This window comes from Lathamus discolor, chromosome 5, assembly GCF_037157495.1.
Source record: "Lathamus discolor isolate bLatDis1 chromosome 5, bLatDis1.hap1, whole genome shotgun sequence".
Classification (NCBI taxonomy): Eukaryota; Metazoa; Chordata; class Aves; order Psittaciformes; family Psittacidae; genus Lathamus; species Lathamus discolor.
Genome location: NC_088888.1, coordinates 38,260,773 through 38,278,485, shown reverse-complemented (window position 1 = coordinate 38,278,485; position 17,713 = coordinate 38,260,773). Strand labels below are relative to the sequence as shown.

At 39.5% G+C, this 17,713-nt stretch overlaps 1 protein-coding gene across 5 annotated transcripts in view; it reads left to right on the top strand.

The window, feature by feature from the left end:
• Window positions 1-7,208, top strand: part of QKI (QKI, KH domain containing RNA binding) — a 157,981-nt gene extending 150,773 nt beyond the window's left edge. For all 5 annotated transcript variants that reach the window (XM_065680436.1, XM_065680435.1, XM_065680434.1 and 2 more), the window contains one exon: window positions 797-7,208. In XM_065680436.1, the coding sequence (XP_065536508.1) occupies window positions 797-813 (17 nt within the window). In that variant the 3' untranslated portion in view covers window positions 814-7,208. The remainder of the gene's footprint in view (window positions 1-796) is intronic.
• The last annotated feature ends 10,505 nt before the right edge of the window (window positions 7,209-17,713 follow it).

The following is a 17,713-nucleotide window of genomic DNA, read 5'->3' as shown; positions in this document are numbered from 1 at the left end:
TAAAATGGCAGGACTTTTACAGTGTTTACATGCAAGTGCATTTTATAAGTGTCCTATATGTGTAAAATAGTATTTTGAACGGGAAAATGCTGGCTAAAGTAGAAGGCTGAGCGTTTTCCTGGTTCCCACGATGATGCCTACGTTGCTAGACTACAGTTTAGTATTGCTTTGTATCATGAGGCCAAGAAATTCCATGTTGTTTGTAAATAGAATAAATGAAAGGCAATAAAAAATTTATTGAACAAAAACCCTTTGTTTGGCCCATAGTTTGTTGATCCAAATTGTTTCTCTAAGTCCAGAATTCCTTAGATGACTCCATTCTTTTAACAACCAGTTATTAATAATCACATCCATCATTAATAGTTGCTTTAATGCTTGCACCTGGGGAGATACTAATGCTTAATAGCAGTCAGATACTGATGCTGTGCACTGACTGTTGTTCCAGAAATCTTCTACCCAGTTCCAAAACTGTTCATTGTTTTTTGTTTTCCAATTTCCTTCATCGACTGCTACTAACCATTAGTCGATAGTCGTATTTTATCTCTATTTCTCCTGTTAACCGGTTTTGTGGGAGCGGGCTTCTCCTTCACGTGTCCAAATCATGATGGAGGGCTGTCATGATTTTATTGCATTCTGTAGATGGTGTCAATCAGTATGTCAGAATTAAACATGCTTGGTTTTTATTAGTTGTGATTAGTTTTCATGTTGTCATTAAGCCGTCACTAGCTGGAACTAATCTCTTCTCTATCTTTTCTTTCTTTTTTGTTTTGTTTTTTTTTTGTTTCTAACCACCCAGCCGCCACCGGCAACTAACCTATGACCTTCTGACCTCTGAACTCTTCACCCAATGATGACCTGACCATGCCTGCCTGCTGATCAGTTAACTGGTAAACGCCTTTGCTTGCCTGTCTTCAGTGCAGCGAGCTGGGGCACTTGTCCGTTCGTCTTACCATCTAACAAAACAGACAAAGAAATTGTTGTCCTCCAACTCCGCTTTTTGTTGTTCTCCTGTTTGGGTGAAAGTGGTTCTAGAACCTGCACTGAATAGTAGTAAAGCAATAAGGTCCAACTCATCCCTCCGCACTGATCATCCTCTAGTGTCCTGCCCCAAGCGAACGGTAAGGAGGCCTCGCACGAGATGGAGACAGATGTCCCTTAACTACCCAATGACAGAGGCAGTTACTGTGAGAGACTTCTAGGAATATTTTTCTTCTCAGAAAAAAAAAAATTAAAAAAAAGAAAAAAAAAAGAAAAAACTAAAATAAGGAAGTCAAAGCTCTCTCTGAATGTACTGTGTGATGATGCATCATGCATGAACCTTTGGTCAGGGACGTCATTGGGGAAGGGATTCCAAAAAGTATTCAAAATTTGATATGCTGTTTAGTCACTACCGGTGCCCTCAAAGGGCAGATGTTGCAGCCTTTTTTAATATTGCCTGCCAAATTGGACATTTTAAAGGAAAGTGTGCCATGAAATGCAGATGACGATGATTTTTTAGAGCTACGTTAATGCAGAGAACAAAACAGCAACACTATTAAAACAAAATCTGCGTTAAATTATTTTAACCATATTTTAATCTCCTTGGAAGATTACATGAGAACAAGGTACATGCATTATGTGTCACATTACTGGGCAAACTGTTCAAATATTTTTTTTAAAACCTCCCTGTATAGAAAAAATTTCATTAAGGATGTAAAAGCCATGCTTGCCTATTTGCTGTATACATGTAATGAAATTGTAGATAAAGTGTAGTGCATTGAAACAAAATGAACAAAAAAGTAGATACTTTTACTATACAAGGGTGCTGGTGCAGAAAAAAATATATTTTTTGAAATGTAGCATTTTATACTTTCAAGTGTTATAAAAAAAGAAAAAAAGAACAAAGAAACCCTTTATTTCATTAAATGATTTTTTCTGGTGGTTGTCAAGAAACAAAAGACCAAAAGAGCCTTTTAGTCTTTCTTTTTTATTTTTTAAGTATTGGAATAAGTCTAAAGAAAAGGAAGTGCCTTATTTTCTTCATGGTCATTTAGTCAAATGTCTTGTATAATCAGCTTCTCCCTCAGACAAGTTACTGCATGCCACTCAGTCGCCCAGTATGTGAAAGAAGCTGTGAGGGAAGACAAATGATGAGTTGACCATATTAATTACCTGATTTTTGCCATAACTAGTGTGACGTGACTTTGCCAAAATCTCATTTCATAAAATATTTGTTAATGTTTTGCCAAACCAGCCCATTGGTATTTCAACCACTCTACTTTTTAAATCATAGCAAATGCCATACTTGTGCAATGTAAACCAAAGGGTTCTGTGATACACTGTCTCATGCTAAATGAGACTATTAGCTGACAAAAGTTTTTAGAGCTGGAAGTATGTCATTTTTGTGCAGGGATGGAGATGAGTATTTTTGCTTTTGGTTGGAATAAATATACATCAAATATAGTAGGCTTTGGCATCACCCAGAAAACTGATGTTCTGTGGGTAATGAAATCGAAAGTGCTTAGCTGGTTTTCAGTGATAGTCTGAGTATGTCCCTGGTTTTCACAAGCAGCTGCTGCAGTGACAAACAGCATGCAAGTTACTTATTTCAGCTCTTCCTTGATTATTGTTAGATTTGCCCACTGGCTTTTCCTCATAAGATAAGCAGGAGAAAGACGTCAGTTAGGTGTTTGAAGTCCAGCTGTACTTTATTTTTAACCCTTATTTCCACGAGATACATACAGCTGAGCAATTGCAAGAGCTGAAGATGTTGAACGCACAGTATTTAATTCTGACAACATTAAGTATTACTTTGTGTGGGGCTCAGTACTAAGCTTGGCAAATATCAGGTGATAACGTTATTCCCCTCTTGTCAACTTATTCTCCTCCTGCAAATCTTCACAGCTTCCAAATGAAAGGTCAATAGTAAGCTAAGAGGGCTTACATTTTTAAGCACCTGCATGGTGACCTCATCTTACATCTTGTCTCACCTGGAAATAATTATCAGTTTATTTACTATGCAATAGACATTCATCCTTCGTATTCAGCTAGCTTTTTGTTTATTGTGCCACTGGCTTTTGTCTTCCTGTTACACATACAGTTGTGTTGATCTTATTTACAGTATATGCTGTGCCATTTTGATTTTATTTTGGTTGGTTGAATAAACTTGCGACACTCAAACATTTGAAGAGAGATTTGCTAAAACAATACCAGTATTTGATCCAGTTTCATCTCAACTATGATAAAACCTGGACATTTTAGATGTTTATCAAAGGTCTTTTACTGGGGCAGAGGGGAAGTGTATGAAATATAGATGTGTGACATGTGAAAGTAATGTTTGCTCTGAACAAACTTCTGAAAATTTAGTTGACAAAATTTTGGATGAACTTAAAAAAAAAAGCATGACTTTTGAAATCTCTGAATGCCTTGGTTCTCAGTATTATCATTCTTTAATTACTTTTTCTTTATTAAAATAAGTAGTTTTAAGACTTCTTTCTGACAGTATTATGTAATTTTTTTAGAGTGGGTAGATGGGAGTGTCGCTTGTATGTAACCGTACAGATGACATGTATTTGTCTATTCTTTATTATCTTAGTAGTTTCATGCAATGTATGTACCATAACCAACCTATTGCCTATGAGAAACATGTAAGATAATGTATTTACAGCCATTGTTACAAGTTTATAATGTATTTTTCTATCTTGTTTTATATGTATGTTATATAACATTCAAAAGAATTTTTTTCCTGATTGAGAAAAAAGGATACAAAATGCAAAACCCACAATTTTGATAACTGAAAAATTGCCAATTGTTTTGCAGTACTTTATTATATTGGGAGTGTTGTCTTTCTTGGGCTTTTAGTTAGCTACTGGATGAATACATTAGACATATTTGGGTTTTAGTTGGGTTTTTACATAGCTTGCATTTAAATTCTTTGGTTCTTTGCTGTTTCTATTAACCCATAGCATTATTTTAATAAATGTTATAATACCAACCTACTAACTCTGGACTATGTCTGTTTATTAACCATTACATGTTTAATTAAAATAAACAAATAAAGACGGAAGAATGTAAAGTCTTGAGTTACTGGACTAACCCTGAAGAACGTGACCACAGATAACACAACGTGACTTGTTTTTATGTTGTTTGTTGGCTTGACATTCTGCACACTACTATTAAGTTGCCTTTGGTCATTCTGGCCTTTTACCTTGGGGAATAGGTGCCAGTAGAAATGGGAACAAAGTAGCATTTTTTGAGGCATTCTTCTTATATAGAGTCTTGCCACTCGCCTTTCAGCATCTGCATTACTAATTCCACACTTTCTTTTTCTCTCTAAAATAATTACTGTCGGCTCACAGCAAAAGAGCAAAGATGCCTATATATTGGTAAATCGTGACGGTGTACAGAAACCAGTTTGATTCTTTGTTGAACCATTCAGAGGTTGCAGTTAATCTCTTAGTAATTTGTGATTTGTTGGTTTTGGCACCTGGTTCACTGTTGCATCATGCGACATTTCTAAGCACAAAATACTTCTAGATAGAATTACCGTACATTGAAATCTGGAGGTTTTCCTTGCCACAAGTGCCTTACTCTTCCTGCCACACAGTTTTGAACTTTTGTTTGTACTTCTGCTATAGTCTATCAGTATTGCATAGCTCAGGGGAGTACAATTTCTGTAAGCCAAAGGTCAAACCAGATCATTTCCTAATGACTGCAGAAAGTACAAAAATACACCTTTCACTGTATTACCAAGCAACAGCCATTTCAGATTCCAGGGCTGTCTTTATGTCATTTTTATCCCTGTGGATGACTGTAGCAACATGAATGCAGGGAATTGAAATGGAGAAAATGCTGTTTTGAATGTACATCTATGCAAATATTTTTATAGAAACATTTCTCTCCGAAAGCTTCTGCTGCCTGAGGCTCCTTTACATATCCCCAGGTTTTTCTCCCAGATTTGTAATCTTAACTGGACAGTGATTGCAGCTAATGTCAAGGGAGATCCTTGATGTAGATAACTCTTCAGATATCAACAGTTTTTGTGAAAGTTTAGTCTTCTCCTGTAGATAGTAAAAATTCAGATGAGTCTTTGCATCTGTTCAAATGCCTTCTTTAATTTATGTTTAAAATTGCATATCTTGAAATCCATGTGATATAGAACCTTAATTTTAAGAAGTTCTCACAGTATTGGTAGGAATTAAAATAGAATGCGTGTTTATAGAGAAGAACAGTCTAGCTCTGATGAAGATGTTAGTTTTCTAATGGCATGTAGTTTTACATGTACAGGAATCTTTCTTAATTTAATAGATCATGAATACCTTGCTATCCTAAAAGTCAGCCACAGGGAGAGGATAAACTTAGACATTTAGTACAGATAACATCAGGACTTTTTGGTTGTATAATGGCACAAGTGTCCTTTCAGGGTCAAAAATTTATGTTCCTAAAGAATTTTGTCACGAGACACACATCTGAACTTGGTAAAGTGCTCTTTCCAGGTGAAAATATTCAGATGGGACAAAAGATTAGTATTTTATGTTAAAGAATACTTCTGCTCCCAGAACTACTGCATTTCTGTAATGTTTTTATTGTTTTGTATTTTTATTAGATACGAAATACTGTCATACTTTGTCCACAGTGCATTTTCATCTCATTCTTCATTATATGCAGTAGTGAAGGTTGCTGTAAGTTTTGAAGTACTGATAAGCTGAAGGACAGCAAAAAAAGGAAAACTCTAAAGTCAAAATTCTTTATTAGCTATTGTTGTCCACCAGATGTATTTCTCAGTTTACGTAAGTGCCTGTCTGAAAATTTAACTATTTATACTTTGTCTGCTTATAGTAAAAAAACTAGTTACTTTTAGAGCTGAATTTAAGGATGACTTCAGTATTGCTACGTCACTGAAGCCAGGTTGTCCTGTATTATTATTCTGGGGTTAAATTGTCCTAACATTTGAAAGATCATGCATTCAAGTCAATTGGAGAATTGCTGTTTGATCCAATCAAGTGGGATTTATCTTAAGGTAAATCTGTTATTTTTTTCAGTAGGTCAGAATATAAACAAAAGCACGTCAGAGCCTTTCAAAGTAAAATCTGAGCAATGCTATTCGCATCTTTAAAGTGAACTGTTGTAGCAAAGTACAACAAATTTGGTTTCTCCAAGAGTTTGTTGGGGGTTTTTTTGTGCTATCAATCCAGAATATATTTTATAAAGAGTCTTCAGGGGCATCTTTGGAAAGTTTTTAGTGTATACTGACAACATTGATACTTTATTTGAACATACCTTTAAAAAGTAATCCCAAATCCATACATAACAAATGGCTTACTCGTAGATTGTGCTGTTTGAGGGGGACCACTAAAAAGTTTTCTGCTCTGAAAATGCAGGGAAACATGGAAGTGTGTTGGCATCCATTAAGAAATTGCTTTAATTTGGGGGAAACATACTAAGTATACGAAACCTGATTTTTTGTGTCTCGGTAAAAGTAGCAGCTGTCATAAACGGCGCATTGTACAGAATGGAATCTGAGTAACGCATTCGTAGGTCTGAAAGTACGTAATTGTTTTTGGAATCTCTATTATGTTTCTAATAAATTTGATATATTTTTCTAAAACGCTATTAATGGAATAGTGTCCAAATAACACATGAATTGTAGCATTAACACATGGTAATCAATGTTGAATCAAACTGGTTAACGAAAGTACAGTGCTCTTCCTTCTATGTGCCTGCGCACTAATTGCAGGTGGTGTGGTTCTGTGTAGGAGAAGGGTGTTGGGCACAGCAGGTCGCGGTGCTAATTTCTTGGTGCCAGCAGTTCAGATGTCCGTCTTTGACAGCAGACTAACTGGGAGGAATCTGATTCCCAAGGCAAAGATTAAATGAGATGTTAGAAGAATTAACTGAGAAAACAGCAACATCAAGCAACATACATACATATATGCTTTGACTTGTATTATGGCAGTTTGTGTGAAACATTTAAAGTTTTGTTTGTGCAAAATAATGTATTCTGAAGGGGGAAAACAAACGTGGACATTGCCAAAACACATGTAAATAAAAACACCATTTATGACTGTACATTATGTGCAATAAAGTAACTGGAAAAAGTGCATGTACTTTATCCTCAGAAGCAAACTGACAGCTCTCAAAGCTGTAGCTATAGTTCTATTTTCTGAAAAGTTAAATTTTATTCTGTATCCAAACAGCAGAATAAAGAATGTACATTTTTCACACTTCAATTTTCATTGATGCTTTTAGCAGTGTTACAAAGGATGTTATTGTTGAAGAGGCTTGAATTTTCATGGACATCTGATTACCAAGGTATTTTTTGCTCAACAGTTTCTTATTGCATATGCTGTTGTTGTCTGTAACTGTAAATAAGGCAAGTATGCATTACATACTGGAAACATGTAGATCACATTTTGAATGTAGATTTGTGGATGCACCGATTCTATCAATTTCTGAAAGACAACAGAGTGATTTTTATGTTACTGTATTTCTGTAATCAATGTTACAACTGCATAGAGCAAAATAAGGAAGAGGAGTACTACTTTGTAGTAAAGTAGCATACTTGTTGGGTGGGGGTTTCTGGTTGCTATAGAAAATTATAACAAATCTGACACCCTATCTAGTATGAACCAAGTGAGAAACACTCTGGAGAAGAAACAGATCATGGTGTTTTAACAATTTCAGTAATATTTATGTGATGATAGTTTAACATAATTTCTTTACCAGGGTATTATTTGCTACAAAGTCTTTCTGCTTTACACTGTTCAAATGAAAAATGGTTTGCTTCAGATGTAAGTGTACAGTGGATAAGATGAAATATGGCATCTTCAGGAGTCTGGTAGAATAGGGGAGAGGAAGCTGAATACCAACATTTAGGCCCACATCCTCTCCTGTGCTCCTCCAGGAAGGAAATAAAATTTGCATACTTAGCATTACAAAATAGCTTCCATGATGAATCAAACCAAGTGACGGCACATAGTTATATCTCAGCTAGCTTAAATCTCAGTAGTTCACACAACGTAGAGATGCTATTTAGCGTGTGCCACTCCAGGCCCTCGACATTGTTGCAGTTACTTTGGATGGCAATGCAAGCATGCCTGTGCAGTGCAGTCCTGGCTTGAAGTGTGGGCACAGCCTCACTTCCTGTGCTGTCTGGCTGTGCAAACCCATCTATATTCCTGGAAAACAGAACTGTAATTCCTTATCTCTTGCACTAAGTCAGTAATGCCTGTTTACGATCCTGTTCATGCTAGGAACTGCATTAACTGGTCTACAAAATAAAGCTAGAAGTGGAATCTAATGATTGGAAAGTTTCTGTTGATGGATTTTACTACTGTTCTACCAATGCTTTCTGTGTAAGTGGAGGATGGCCTAACATTATGAGATGTTTCCTGAATGTTTTTACTGCAGTTACTGTAATTCCCTTGAGGAAATACAAACTTAACATTATCTGTGTCAAAGTAATGAGAAGCATTTGTATCAAGGAGTGCAAAACTCATTGTCTGAAATTACTGTCTTTGGCGTTCAGGTCTACCAACATAAGCAGACATGATCTAGCTGTTTTTCTCTCTGTCCCTATTGAGTTCTCAAACAGTTAAAAATAGACAACTAACAGCTCCTGTTGAGTTGAACTCTTTTAAAAATTATCAATCCCAAGTCACCAGTAATTCCTCAAACTAGGCATTTTAAAGTCGTTGTTACAAAATAGCATAGCATATATTTGCCTTTTTTATTTTCTGTCACTGCATTTTCAAAGTGTTTTCAGCAACAAACAAGATCGACTAGGAATAGTAAACTGAATAAACTCAGTAGTGAGGTTCAAGAAAAAAACACCAAATAATGGCATGCCTCTCAACATGGCATCAGTTCAGCAGCTTATCACTTAAGGTGCTTTCTCTCAATCTTGGATACTTGTAAATCACTTATGAAGACAAGAAGCTAAGTAGAGAAGTTACTTTTGTTAGTGGGAGCCTTTCAGAATTAATTCTGTGGATGGATTTTCAGTTCCCTGAGGGTGGCTTTTCTGAAACACGTGGTACTTCCACTGCCTGAAGCTGGGAAGACCCCAGGTCTTCTTGCTGAATTACTTCTTGTCAGTAATTCAGCAAGCAATTGTCCCAGTGTTACTTCTGGCCTGCTTTCATAGTCTTAAATAACAAAAATGAAACCCATCTTTTATATACAGATCTTTTTAATATCATGAAAAATGTATCAATCTCTACCTTGCAGGGCAGTGTTTTACAGGGATATTTTTAAATTGAAATTGCTGCAGTAAAAAGGCAGGTTAAGTGACCAAGAGTATTATGGGAAACGTTTATGATAAAGATTCTAGGATCGCTATTTTGGAGTCTCACTGTATTACATGCATTAGAAATGCACAGGGTAATAATAGTGTAATATTTAACTTACTTGCTTCAACTGTGGCTTCCATGCAGGGTGGTTTTCATGGGACCTTGTACAGTTTGGAGGAAGTAAAATGGCAAGATACTGCAAAGCACTCCTACGTACATGCTTTTGCATGGAGCACAATGTTTTTCAAAGGGAGGTTTTTAGGTCTTGGCTTCAGATTTTAGGTAATACATGGTAAAATAGTGATGCAGGAAGCATGGTTTGTTATTCTACCAGAAGCTTACACATCTGTTGCCAATTCTGAGATTCTTGGATGTTAATTGCATGGCAAAATCCATACCTTATTTTTAAGATGGGTGCAATCTGGAGATCCTCACATGCGTACTACTCAAGTATGTCTCTGGATCATTCGTAGAGGGTGGATCCAGCACTGCAGAGCAGGGCACAAGGCCACCACTTGCACACTCTTATGTGACTTTTCCTGTATCACCTTAGTGAAGAGAAGATTTTGATATTTTTCCCCCCTCCCCGAAAGTCAATGAATGAAGCACATCTTCAGCTTTGTTTCTGTGAGAAAGTAGGAAATGTTTACCTATCTGCACTGAAAGAAGATAAGGAATAATGGTAATGTCAGAGCTTTGAATCCTGTCCTGGACAGGTGAATAAAATTCCTTTGGACTTTATATGAGCCAGGAGGAAGGCAAACCAAAACAAGAACAGCACTGACAAGAAGCCTGTGCTATGCTGACAAGATGTTCATAAGAGTCTGTAGGCTGGAATTTTAAGTGAATAAAAATGCTCTCTGTCCTTGAAGAGCTGGTTTGCCATATCTCCCTGTTATCTTAAGCAAACTTGTTAATTTCTCTGTTGGAAATATTTCACTTCTTCAGCCTAATTTGAATTTCATGTTCTTTTCTTCTAAGGTTCTGCCCTGCCCCCTTCTGCACTCTCTTAAATTTCATAGACATTAGGAGGTGACACAATTCATTCTTGGTACAGAAAGACTACAAGCAAGACTTCAGGTCTAAATCCAGGATGTGCAAGTGTGACATTATTTAGAAAGGCTGTTTTAAATATACATGACTCCATTCAAGCAGATGGAAGAGGAATGTCTCCATGATGAAGGGCACAAATGTAACACTTGGAACACCTGGGTTTGAGATGTTCCTTTTTTCGATGCTGATTTTTGCAATTTTGACAGCACCCTTGTAGCTAAATTCATGAAAAAACACTCACCTGAAGTGGGAATTAGGCCTTATTCAGGTGTCAAAATATGGAGTATGATTACATAGGTTTTCATCAAAAATGTCTTTTAATGTTATTTCATAGGGAAAACACTATCTCCTTATCTTCTGTCTGGTTTTAGCGATAACATCAACAAAAAAGAAAGTCCTCAGTACCCCCAGAAACAACATACCTGGCTTGAGTGCAGGGGGAAAAGTACTGTCAATAAATGCCTGTCTTCCACCCGCACCTATAGTTAGCCCAGCAGCTCAGCTGCTTGGGTATGTGTCTCTTTTTCATGTGCACAATCCATATGGTCCTAACTTAGCCTTTTGCATTCCCCAGTTACCCATAAGGAAGCTCAGTACCGTTTCACTCAAGTATTTTCACTGCTCTTGTTCTGAATCTTAGTACCTCAGTTCCCCATCAGTGAAATGAAGTTAACAGGAGTACCCCAGTAGAGCATCAGCTGTGGATGATGGCATTCAAGACTCTGGAGTGCTCAGATACTACAATGCTGAGTGCTCTCTAGTATCATCACAGTGTTCAAGTGTCTTACAATCTGGAATGTACTTAAAGCATGTAAGCAAGACAAAATACCTTGACTTCTTAGTCAAACCCCTGATATAAAAAGATTACAGAATCTCGTAGGCTGGCTGAGTCCTAGTCTCAGACCAGATTACCTCGGTGGGTACCAGTAATAGCAGAGATGGCTGTCTCTTGCTTTGGTTTGACTTGTGTTCATAACTGTCTCCATCCTGCAGGCTCACTGTGGATGGACTGAGCTGCATCCCAGTTTTTCACAGTTGACATGTCCAAGGAGAGGGGAAGAGACAGAGATGCAGCTGCAGGGAACAGCGCTGCTTTGTGTTTGCCAATGGAATGTAGAAGCGGGGAATCCTGCTTACACTTGGGATCCAGGGCAGGCAAAATGGGATTGTATTGCAAATCTGCTTGGTACAAGTCAGAATTTCCCAGTGCAACACGGGAGACAGGCATGGTGATAGTACTACAGTATGTTAGCATGCCACTTTTTACTTATTGGATTGTTAGTATCGTCAGGCTTCGAAATACCAACCTTGTTTAAATTTTCTGCTGCCTTTTGGGAAAATGCCTACTCCAAGAACTCTTTGGCATTCACAGAGCCTCCTGGAGAGTCTAGCACACAGATATTCTCTCTGATTTTTGTGTGCTGAGGTTGAGCAACTTTGATATTTTGATAATAGCAATCCCGATACCATTACAATATAGTGATGATTTAACACACTATGCCCTTTACAAATGTAAATCTTTTATAATACGCAGTAAATTCAAGGGGCTGGAAAAAGATGCAGGGAGGTGGCATTCAGTGTTACTCTGAAACAAAGGCGAGTGAGTGTTACTGGATGTAGGAGAGGATACTTGTGACGTTCGCCATCTGAATTTGAGACCTGAACTTAAAAATCAGCAGCTTTTTTTTAATCCACATCCAGGTGGATGTTGCCTTTTGTTTTGTTAATATTGTTAGTCCTTAGTGCAAACCTTAGCATACAAACACCAGATCTCCTCTGCAATTATGTGAGGTTCTGATTGTTTTAACTCTCAGGCTACCCTATGATGTTTGAAACTGAAATGCCTTAAAATAATTACCTTTGATGCAAGATCAACTGTGTTTGCAGCCTCAGGCTTGTAGCTGTGAATAGTTACATTGGGATGCCAGTTTTGCAACGATCTTTCTACTTGCTTCTGAAGGAAAGAGATACATGCGGTTTGTGAGACAGAGCTTTGGGTTTCTCAAGCAAGAGCCAGTGTTAGCAGGTAAGTATAAAACAGAATCATCTCATACCACCAGTCCCAGAAAAGCCCAGTATTAGCTGATTTATCCTTGGTCACACTCCACTGCAAGTCAGCCGGCTAACAAACACTTTTGGCCAGCCTCAGTATAGTGGGAGGTGGAGAAGTGGGGATTTAGCTTTTCAGTCCAGACACTTCAAATGTTTTATCTTGGTGCAGTAAGCAACCGCATTTTCTTAGTTGTCATGTACATCACAGTGATAATAATAAATTACATTAATGAAGCAGGACTCTCAGCTGCTCTGGGCTTGTCTTCAGACTTCCCTGTGTGAGGAAACCTTGAAATAAATGATTTCCATTCTGGCAAGTGCCTGTTTTAAAACAGAATTGAAACCAATGAATGAAATAGTCAGACTTCTGGCTCTTTTTAGGAGGGAGGGAAGCAGTAACTAATGTTGCCTTAGAGCAATTTCTCCTCTGTCATCCCTTTTCCCCTTGCAGTTTGCTGTCACTAATCACTGTGAGCCAGACTGTGTGTGTGCTGAAGAATTCTTCAGACGGAGTCAGTCAGGCTGCTCATGTGAGTAATTTGTGATGCACACAGACAGGACCATCAGGCCCTGTGCTATTAGACTCATTTCAGCTATAAATTCTCCAAGCAAGGACTTGTATATCTTGTCCGTAAAACACTGGGTGCAATTCCAGTGCCGTCTGTTTTTTAGTTCTTTCTACAACTCCTCCTTTTCCCTCTCCTTTTTCTTCATTCACACACAGAACTCTAAGAGAATGAAAGTAGCCGCTGCTCTGACCAGCAATGCCAACATGCCTTTTTCCTTCGAGGAGCTCCTTGGGGCAATTTAGCAATGTTTCTCTGGCTCTCAATGTTCCTTTCAAGTCAAGAGCCTCATTGCTGACAGGTTGGGAAAGGGAGAGCAGTATTTCAAAGGCAGGCACAAAGTTGCATCAGTGGCTCAGGGCAGCAGGAGAGTCTGGTTCTGCTGGTGAATCAGCCGAACCACTTGCTCCTCTTGCTTATTCCAGCCACATACACGCATGTGCAGGCAGGGAAAATTCCCAGCTTTGATTGCGTTTGAGGAAAGGACCTGCTTGTGCTGCCACAGTGAACTCTGTTCACTCAGAATAAAACCTCATGAAGCACAATTGCCAAGATGCTGGGATGAAATACTTCTGCTTGATCCTTGACCCTTTTTGCTCTTTTTATTAGGAGAAAAGGAGTCATTTATGGGAGGTTTTTTCTCCAGAATGTAATTATCAGCTTTGATGTGGCTATAATGGGTATAATGGCAGAGAATACAAGGTCTTCTGCCTATAAACTTGTGTATAAATAGCACTTTTGTTTCATGGGTTGGAATAATGCCTGAAGAGATGTACCAACAATGCAGTAGCTCTTTTCCTTTGTACTGGACCAAATAGGCCTGCAGGAAGAAAAATACTACTTATGCTTTGGTTTTAGGCTGAAACTCACTCTGTGCAGAGGTCTAACCCAGGGCAGAGGCCCCACTTAAATCCTGCTAAGCTCTCAGACAGTTCTTCCAGTTTCCCTTATCACAGGTACAAGGATCCGGAGAGTTTTGCATTCTGATCATGGTTAAACGCATGTAAATAATACCTTTATGACTCAGGTATGTCTTAAAATATGCAACCTGATGGCAGACAATTCCACTTTATCGTGCAGATACTTGTTCTGAACCACATGTCTGGTAAGTCATGAAATATTAATGGCCATGTAAATCTCCTCTTCTGTATCACAAGCTTTTCTGTGTTCCTGACCCCTGACTTCCTTTAATCACCTCCTGGGTGTGTGGTCTGTTACTATTCTGAGATATCTTGTGAACAGGGGCAAAGTAATTACTTGATCCCTGCCTGCTGCACGAATCTTTTTGAAAGGAAAATGGATAACTTCAGAGACGGTTCCTCCTTGCATTAAAATCAGCCCCACCTGCTGGCTTCACTTTTGGAGCGTTCTCTTTTGGTGGCCTGAATGTAGAACTACAGTGTTTGGTGTTATTTTCATGGCTGTAAAAACAGGATTCATGGATCTCCTAAGTCATCACCTGCTCCCCCATAGATTAAATACCATTTCTGGTCAGACGTTTTCTCCCTCCTCTCCCTCTCCTACGGATTTTGCTTTAAGGCATCCTTACAAATAAGCTATAACTTCAACCACCAGATGTTTTATTGTGATTTGCTACAGGAAGGCCAAAGATCTTTCAACCAGCAGCTGTAGTGTTTGTTAGTTACAGGGTTTATCTTAGCCTTGCCCCTAATAACTAGAGGCTGAACTAATGCCTGAAACATGGCATTTTTTAAGAACTGGAGCATGTATTTTTGATAGAATCTCCTTTCTGTTCTCTGCCTATTCTCTAACATCCCAAATACTAAAAATAATGATGTTACTATAGTGGGGAAATACAGAAATGCTTCCTAGATCCCTGCCAAACATAAGAGAGGTCAGTGGTTTGGTGCCATGAGGGTCTGACAACCAAAGGAGGAGCAGCTGTACAAGCAATATGGCTGGGGAGAGAGAACTAATCATGGAAGAGCATTTTCCATACAGGAGCTATTTTAGCAAAGCGGCATGATGAAAGTATAGACGTGAGTAGGTATTTTTACAAGAGCTTGTAGTGACTGCCAAGAGCATAGTGCAACACAAGGGCAATAATGACCACACAGTTTAATACAAGGTTATTAAATGCTGGCCCACAAGTGGTTTCTGATTTCTGATGCAATTTTGCCCAAGCGCAGGAGTCAGCAATGCAGCACCAAAGCCAATGCTTTTAAAATGGTGGTTTTATGTAGATAAGGAGGTGGGGGAGAGCAGCTGAGATCAAAATATTCATTATTGGAGCAGAGAAAAAGGAACAGGGGTACCTCAGATGTTTGTCATACCCCACTTTGTAATACCTGGGATGAAACAGAAGAACTTTCTGGGGATCTGCCCTTCGTGTGTCATTTCTGAGGATAAGATGCCAGCCTGGGAGAAGTCCACACCATGAGTTTTAAAGGAACAAACATATCTATCTACCTTACCCTTGATGTCGGTCAGCAGTTAGGTACCTACATGTCTTTAAGGGCAAAGAAGTCTGCCAGCCACCACTTTTCAGACTGGGTGTCATTTCTGTTTTTCCAGCCCTTGCCTTTTGCCTCTGCTTTCCAGCTGCCCAGGCTCGCTCTTCATTATTTATCTTTCTTTCACACTTTTCTGGGATCTTTTTTCTCCTGAAATGACCTCAGTGACTTCTGGGTCCTTTGAGAAAGGCAGACCAGCAGCTTGGCTCACACAAATGGCAGTCGGGAAGCAATGTTATTCAGTGGCTTAAAACCTCACAGCCTCCAACCCCGAGACTGCCGGTGACTTGGCTGTGCCCTGTGCAGGGGGTGGGAGTCCCTAAAGCTGTGGTCTTGGGAAACCGATGTGCCACCAGCTGGTTAATACTGTGTGGGAGCTGTAGAGAAAGCCGACAGAGCAGAAAAGCCAGAGCATCCCTCCTGGCCCTTCTGTGGCACTGCAGTGTTTCAGCACAGGATGACTTACATTGCTTGCAATTTCTAGTTCTAGTTTTGGAAAGAGGTGATTCTGATCAGCTGAAGGGAGCAGTGAGTAATCTTCGTCTAACTAAGCTGTGAGTCACTCTAATGAGCAATACCAAAAGTGTTCATCTGCCCGTCTCATGGTTCTTCACTTGAGACTCCAAGTCAACCTGCAGCGTTGGTGTGCCTCAGGGCTGCCTTTTGGGCAGAGGGGACCCTGGGACAGTAGTTTTAATGCAATTCTTACTAACGGAAGGAATGCTTTTGTAGTATCCATGTATGATCCAGCACTCAGTATAAGTAATTAGGAAGCTTTCCATGTTTTTTCTATATTTGGCATTTCCCTCTAAAGCTGCAGAATTGGGTTTTATTTGAATAACTTTTGTACACCTCACCACCAGGACTTCAGCTGCAGATAACTCTTGTCTTGCCCACAGAAACCTGGCCAGCTGGAGCTGATTGGGCTGATGTGCAGCAGCTTGGCAGAGAAGCACGTGGGATTGTCCCTGGACAAGTGGCCCTGTGCTCCTGGGGACAGCACAAAGCATGCCAGCCCCTTTGTCTTTCCTGCTCTCCACCCTGCCTACACCATAGAGTGGGACAGTGCCCATCTCACCACTTCAAAGGCTGCTCTGCTCTGCCACCTTTACTCCCCTGAGTGAATGGATGTCCTCAATGTTTTTACATGGTTTCAAGCTCCACCTGTGGTACCAGCATGCTGGGGTTTATGAAAGCCATTTGCCTCTGGTTTGAATGCAAGGCATGGCGTGGCTTGGCTGCATGCAGGAAACTGCGCCACTGGATGTTTTCAGTGGCTTCACAGTGCTATTTAAAGTGAAAGCACTTTCATCTGGAAAAGGCAAGGATGAAGGTGAAGGCTAATAATGGAAGTTTATAAATGCAGCTGACATTCTAGCGTTCCATGTCTTTCATGCCATCTTTCATTTACTCTCTTCTGGTGCTCAGTCCTTCTATTTTAATGTTGTTGTTTTTGCCCCTGTGAACATAGTGCTTCAGAGTAACTGGGATAGCTGAGTTTGATTCGCTTACATGCCTATGGGTATAATGTGGGCTGTTATTTTAACCCTGCAAGGGAAATGATCTATGAAGCCTCTATGGTGAGCTGTGCTAAGGGACAGACTTTTGTAATCTCTGGATTATACTGAAAACAGTTTCAGCTGTTAAGAACTTCAAGTTCTTATAGCTCACGGGTATTAACATCACCTCAACCCACCCCCCCACCCCCCTTTATAGTTAAGAGCTTTTTAATAGAGATCTGTCCACATAACACTCCTATATGGGTGGGTGTTGTTGGCACCAGCAGTGGGGTGCCTGACTCTAGTCCTGGTCTGGGCTTCTCAGCTCAGCTCCCTCCTTCATGAGCTGAAGGACATGGGCAGCTGTAAGGGCAGATCTTCCTAGATTAGAAGAAAAGTCTAATACATATCGGGGGAATTGTTCTCCAACTCTGTGTCCTGCCCAGGCTCCCCATGTAGTTGGCTTGGTTGGACATGAGCCCTGCAGACAGCAAAACCAATGCAAGGTGAATAAGGCTTGTGCTGAACCACTCTTGAAACCCATGGCTAGTGAGATAGACAGCGAGATCCTAGTCCTGTCCACAGCCTTGAAACAAGATTATCCCTCCTGTCTACGAAACTTCTCTGTCCCTCCTGGCTCTGCTTTGCAGAATGAAGGTCCATCTGGGAGGTATGCAACAATGTGCACAAAGCTAGCTGGTTCCTGCTGAATCCGTATTTACAAAGGCATGTACTTGTGAAGCTGACCTTCCCCAATGCAGCTCATTCATTGCCCTTCAGGTCCCTAGAGATTTCCTACC